We start from the raw sequence: 6663 nt of genomic DNA, 5'->3' as shown, positions 1-6663 counted from the left end.
CCACCCTAGACCCGACCACCACCTTACCTAACAGCCACCTTACCCACCCACCAAATCACCCGCCCACCAACTAGCTCACCTACTACCTCACCCACTTGTCTCCCTACTCTGATGTCAACTGACTACCCCTTGGCCACCTAATTATAGGTACAAAATCTTCAGGTTTCTGGATCATCAGAATTAACCCCTGACTACCCCACCCCCCCCGACTAGACCTGATACCCCGACCGCCTGACTATCCCCCCCAACTGCCCTCCCAACCTGACCCAACTACCCTCCCGGCCCAACCAGACTACCCCCAACCGTTCTACCACCCCAGACCCGACCATCACCTCACCTAACCGCCACTTCACCAAGCCCACCTACCACCTCACCCAACTGTCTCCCTACCCACCTGTCAACTCATCCACCTGCCACCCTACCCACCTACCACCTCACCCACCTGTCAACTCCCACCCAGCTGTCGCCTCACCCACATAACCCCTATCCATTTACCCATCTCACCCGCTTACCCACTCTACCCATCCTACCCACTTAGCACTTACCTCATCACCTAGCCACCCTTCTAGCTCAATAATGTACCCATTTACTAACATTCACACTGCACCTTTACACTTACTATACCATACCTGGGACCCTAAAAACAGCGTTATCCTGTCATTCCCCCCTGACTCCACTCTGCTTGGACGGAGCACTCTGAGGGACAGTGCACTCCGAATTTCTGCAAAAGCCAGGCTCAAAGGTCCTGGAAGAAATGCAGGGCAGCATCAATTTGGGGGGTATTTTCGGGCAGAGGAGCAATGGGACAAAGATTTCCGCTCCTTGGGGGACCTGGGCCAGAATGTTTGCTTTCAGAAAGAAGGCTGCTTGGACTTTGGTTAACGGATTAAACTTGAACTATTAGCAAATGTTCAGAATGAACTCAGGATTGACAGTGAATCTGCACTGACCTTTAGAACTTAAAACTCTACTGTAAATCGTTGCAACATTAAAGTTGTGTTACCGCAAGGAATCAAGTGCAAATGCACTTGCACATATAACCTCTGATCCCTGGTTGATAAAAGTGTTCAGGGAAGTGGTTCTAGCCAACTTTTTTTTTCAAAGTGAAAGATTTCAGTACTGGAAAATGCAACAGCTCATGCACTTTTTGCATCTCATATCCACATCAAGCACATCCCAGGCTAGGTATAGTAGGACTAGAGGAAGAACAAAGCTCCTTTTGGCTCTACCACAGTAATGCGTGATAGCCCAAACCTTAGAAGCACATCTTTTTTGTACTCAATGTGACATTTCCTTTTATTTCAGAACAGATGTCAACATCCCTCTCTCTCACTGAGGCTGCCAAGAACTTAGGCTAAGATCAGAAACAGCTCATTCAGGAATCACGCCCCCAAACCTGTATCCTCTCACTCTAATGCACCAACCAACATATATAGATGCCCTCTGATGTCACTGCAGACCATAGAACAAATAAGTACAGAAAGATTTTCCACCTCCCCAATCTCCTCTATAGGAACAGGAGCTGCTCATTCAGCTCCTTGAACTTGCTCCACCATTCAGTTGGATATGGTTGATCTATATATCAACTCCATATATAATTGTTTGGTAGTACAGAACTTGAGTATTGCTGAAAAAAGATATTTTGTTAAAGCTCTTTGTCTTGAACTCATCAGGACAATTCACAAGAATACCAAATGTAAAGGGAACAACAATTTATACTTCATGAGAGGAGACTGCTGATTGGTTGGTAAAGGCATTGCCATGAAGATTGCACCAATTAACTGATGACTGATAATTAGCTGCCAAGCTTTGTTTAAATTCAAACTAGGCTGGTTGACTCCAATCAGTCAAGGCATTGCCCTGGGGAATGAACCAGAGAGTGGTTGTTGCCTATTTTGTTGAGTTGAAACAGGTTCAATGTGTGTACATGTTCTTTCTGTCTGCAAAAATCTATCTCCATCTTGAACGCTCCAATTGTCCCCCCAGAACCACAGCCTCTTGGAGGGAGACAATTCCAAACTTTTACTGTCCTTTGAGTGGAAAAAATGCTTCCTGATTTCCCTCCGAAATGGCCTATCTCTAATTTTAAGATTATGTTCCCTCATTCTTAATTCCCTAAGCAGAGGAAATAGTTCTTCTATCTCTTCTCTATTGAATCCTTTTAACATTTTAAACACTTTAATTAGATTACCCTGCAATCTTCTATACTCAAGGGAACACAAGCCTAGTTTATGCAATCTGTCCTTATAACTTAATCCTTTAAAACCTATGGAATCATAGCATGGTTACAGCACAGGAGGAGGCCATTCAGCTCGTTGCATCCATGTCAGCTCTCGTCAAGATTGACTCAGATTCCAATCGCCTGCCTTTTCTCTGTAGCCCTACAATTTTTTTTCTCTTTGGATTTATCCATTTCCGATTTGAACGCCACAATTGAATCAGACTTCACCACCCTCTCAAACAGTGTATTCTGGATCCTAACCACTTGCTATGTAAAAAATATTTTCCTCATGCCGCCTTTGGTTCTTTTGCCATTCACCTTGAATCAGGTTCTCGTCCCTACCTGGTATGATTCTCGTGAATCTGGGCTGGCCCCACCAAGGGCAATATATCCTTCCAGAGATCCGGTGCCCAAATTATTAACCCAGTGCTATAGTTGAGGTCTGACACGGCATTATACAACCGAAGCATAACTTTTACCCCTAAGCCCCTTAGATGAATAATTTACCATGGAACCCATGAAAGCAACTTTATCAATAGGTTCAAGAGAAAATTGGATGTGTTTCTGGAGAGAGAAGAATTGAGCTGGAAAGCATAAAGGTGAATCAATGTGCTCTGCCTTAAGTGGGGCTAATGGCATAACATAATGCATCAATGTTATCACAATTTTATTTCCTAGCATAATGCATGTGAAACTGAAAACAATGTACAAATACATTTACACATTAATACTTTCTCACAAACATGGTACTTTTTGGTATTGCAACCTTTTTGTAAGAAAAATGGCTTTAACTTATAAGCGTAAAGCCATTGTCATCACCAAGCTTTGCCAATTATTTTTGTTTGCTTTTACAATGATTAATTTCTATTATAGTGAAAACAAAAAAAAACAAATAAGTTCCAGAACCGTCTGTGTAAAGTGCTTGGAATGAAATGGCCAAAATGGAGTTTTAAACATGAACCAGTTGAAAACTCTAGTGCCTATGAAAATATACAGATTCACTGTTGAAGTCAGGGATGCAATACTTATGTAAACTTCTCTTTTAGCTGGTTATACCTGCCATGGTAAATAAATATGTTACTTTATTAAGATTTTAAAAAAAAATTTCGAAGAAAGTCACACACAGGGATTATTACAAGAAATGTGCCCAGGCTTTGGTTACGTATTCTGAAAGCGTCAGAATACGGTACATATTTCATCATTTATAATGAAACGTGGGTGGGGGTGGTGTGTGTACACATTTGTATGCATCAGTTATTGATTAGCTAACTCAATTACTGGCCGTGACTAATCAATAACTGTACGATTGTCATATCGCTAATGTTAAATGATAACTTACGGGAATTGAATTCAACCCAAGAGTTTCTCAAAGTCATGTCGTAATACCAACTATATTCAAGTTTTACACTTAACCTCAGTACTAATCAAAAACTAACAGAGGCACCATTTTGTCTCAAGATAGTGGAATTGTTGCATTGGATTGCATTGAATGGCATCAGTAGAGTGTCCAGTTTTAATCTTCCTTCTCCCAGAGAAGTTTCCATCCTGAGCGAAGTAAAGTCTATTTTTAAGTCTGAAATTCAGTTCATCAGCTCACACACAGCTTTCCTTCACACTGTTGTCATGTAAAAATGTATTCAGGAGTGTAACATCTAAGACAGTTTCATTTCTGTGAATAGACATGTCCTTGGAGAGGTCATCGTCGCTTTGGTCCTTGGCAAAATTTACAAATACCTGCAAACAAATACACAATGAATGCCAGAAAACAGAGGCAACCATACAAGCTGTATTTATAAAGTGCCTTTAATGTAATAAACAATTGCAAGGTTCTTCACAGGAGCACTATAAAGCAAAATATAATACTGAGCCATGTAAACAGATATTGGGGTAGATAACTAAAAAGCTTGGTCAAAGAGGTAGGTTTTAAGGAGTTCCTTAAAGGAATAAAGGGAGAGGTTTAGGGAGGGAATTCTAGAACATAGGGCCTCAGGCACAACCACGTAAAATCAGGGATACTCAAGAGGCCAGAATGAGAGGAACGCAGATATCTTGAAGGGTTGAGAAGCTGGAGGAGGATACAGAGAAAGGGAGGGAATGTAAACAAGGATGAGAGTTTTAAATGTGAGGCATTGGTGGGCTGGCAGCCAATCCAAGTCAGGGATAAGATGCAAGTATTGCCTTAAGGCTCAATGAACAAAATAAAAATTCACTCACTTGGTCTAGTGTGGTTTGCGAAACAGAGTAGTCCTCAATTTGAAGCTTCTCCTTGTTGCTGGAGAGAATGCTAAAGATCCTCGATAAGGAGGACTGGTAGGAAGGCAGCTGGTACTGGAGCATTCTGCGGTGTTTCTCTTTGAGAATGCTGCCAGGGAAAGCCCGCTTAAAGAACTCCTCCACAGGAGTCAGGTCTGGGCTAGGACCCGTTATCCGCACGATTATTGTATATCCATCTCCAAACCTGCCAAGGAAGCAAAGTTAACGGTTTAGTTAATTAATTTGCAGTGGAGCATTTCAGTACAATTTGCCTGCTATGATTTACCACTGGGTTTTGTGAATTCTTCCTAGTGGAAACCAATGCACAAAAGGTGACTCTCATTAAAACAATTTATGTGATGGTGATGTGTCTTAGACCCTAGACTTGAGATCCTGGATTCAAATCCGGCACAGATTGCTATGTGCAAATCTCCACTGTTTTGCTGGGTTTAAGGATTATGCGTGGTGCTGGGTTTAAGGATTATGCGTGAAAATTATTAAGAATAGGTCTGCAGCCCAAATTGAGAACCTGCCTCAGAAATAGGAATGGATGCTCCAGAGGTATGAGGTAAAGCCCGTTGTTAGGACAGGCAGGAGAAGGAGATATACTCTGCATCTTAACCTTCCTATATCTAACTTGAGAGGCTGATACTGAATGATTAAAATGCAAAAACAAAAATTCCATTGTCACCATCCCTCAGTTTGACGGGACTTTCTTTTCTGAACTTTGCACCATCTCCACTACTTCCAATACCACTACCGACCACAGCCGATGTTATTCATTGAGCAAGCCAAATCCCAGAGGGAAAATTGTCTTACTGATCATAACTTTTTCATTTGTATTTTGAAAATGAGAGGTGAACTACTGACCCCAGAAGCATAGAATCCCAGTAACACTTTTAGGATTTTGAAATTAAAAGATTTATTAAGAAGAAGAAAAAAACTTACAAAATTAAAATTTCACAGCTGAACAGTCCCCTAAAAAAAACACTCCCTTATAGATTTTTAACCATAAAAATCCACTAATACTACCCAAGGCAAAAACTGCTGCTATTTTAATAAAGTGTACCACATGACTTCTTTCTCTCCTCCACCCTGCTGTGGAAATCTGAATGAAGTTCAGAAACAGACTGCTTTCTCAAAACAGAGACTTTTCCCAGCTTTAAACTGGGCGGCTGCTTCAAATTCACAATTTTCTCAGCACAGAGCTGGTCTCAGGACATCTCCTCCACACAGCCACACATCTCCCTTAAATATCTTTTTTTCCCCTTTCATGCTAGACTCCATTGCCTTAAGCACCCCTTTGAACACAACTGTTCCAAAATATAAAAATCTTTCATGTCTTCCTATTGCCTCCACTTTCGGGTCAAATAAAATTTAATAACCTTTCCTTGTTTTCTTATGAAACCCCTGTAAGTTGTAAAAGCCCCTTAAACTCTCTTTGAAATTTAGCAGCTGAAAAGTCAAGTCCTCACCTGTCACCTAATGCAAATTTTAAAACCCAGCCTATATACTTATAAACCACGGGTTCTTGATTGGTAAGGGGATCAAAGGTTACGGGGAGAAGGCAGGAGAATGGGGTTGAGGAACTTATCAGCCATGATTGAATGGCGGAGCAGACTCGATGGGCCAAATAGCCTAATTTCTGCTCCTATGTCTTATGGTCTAAATCCACTCCACCAGAGCCTCTCATTACAAATGTATGCTTTTAGCACCTTTACCTTTCATCTCTCAGTTCCCACAGACAGCTTTCTTTACTAACATTCCCCCAGTTTAATTACCCATGGATGGGGACACACACACACACACACACACACACACACACACACAGTCTTCTTTACAGAATACCACCATATTCCCAAAAATATTAAAATAATAACATCCATCTTCACAACTTGGATGGGAAGTCCTCATGTAATAGTGCTAATGGTGCGACTTCTCCAGTGACTCATTGAGTCCATTTGAAGGACCACCAAGTTCAGCATGTTAAAATATGTTACAAGAAAATGCTTGTTTGTATATAAAGGCAAATGCATTTGACACTGCAAAGTAATTCTATTTTTCCTGTTACAGTTTATTAAACTTCTACGTGGTTTGAGGAGAAATTTTTCATGTGAACCTTCCTTACCAGGAGACTTTGAAATGTAGCCAGTGATTGTTCAGGTAGGCATTGAGCCTAACTGAAAACA

General features: G+C 41.2%; 1 protein-coding gene across 1 annotated transcript in view; it reads right to left on the bottom strand.

Annotated features, from left to right (window-relative positions):
* Positions 1 to 2871: 2871 nt before the first annotated feature.
* Positions 2872 to 6663, bottom strand: part of LOC144699678 (phospholipid-transporting ATPase ABCA1-like) — a 159556-nt gene continuing 155764 nt past the window's right edge. The window contains exons 49-50 of the mRNA XM_078570819.1: positions 4436 to 4679; positions 2872 to 3955 (exon numbers count right to left, since the gene is read on the bottom strand). Of these exons, the coding sequence (XP_078426945.1) occupies positions 3815 to 3955; positions 4436 to 4679 (385 nt within the window). The 3' untranslated portion in view covers positions 2872 to 3814. The remainder of the gene's footprint in view (positions 3956 to 4435; positions 4680 to 6663) is intronic.

This window comes from Cetorhinus maximus, chromosome 2 (genome assembly GCF_964194155.1).
Source record: "Cetorhinus maximus chromosome 2, sCetMax3.hap1.1, whole genome shotgun sequence".
In the NCBI taxonomy this organism is placed as follows: Eukaryota; Metazoa; Chordata; class Chondrichthyes; order Lamniformes; family Cetorhinidae; genus Cetorhinus; species Cetorhinus maximus.
Note: the sequence above shows the minus strand (reverse complement) of the source record. Positions and strands in the feature narration are given on the sequence as shown.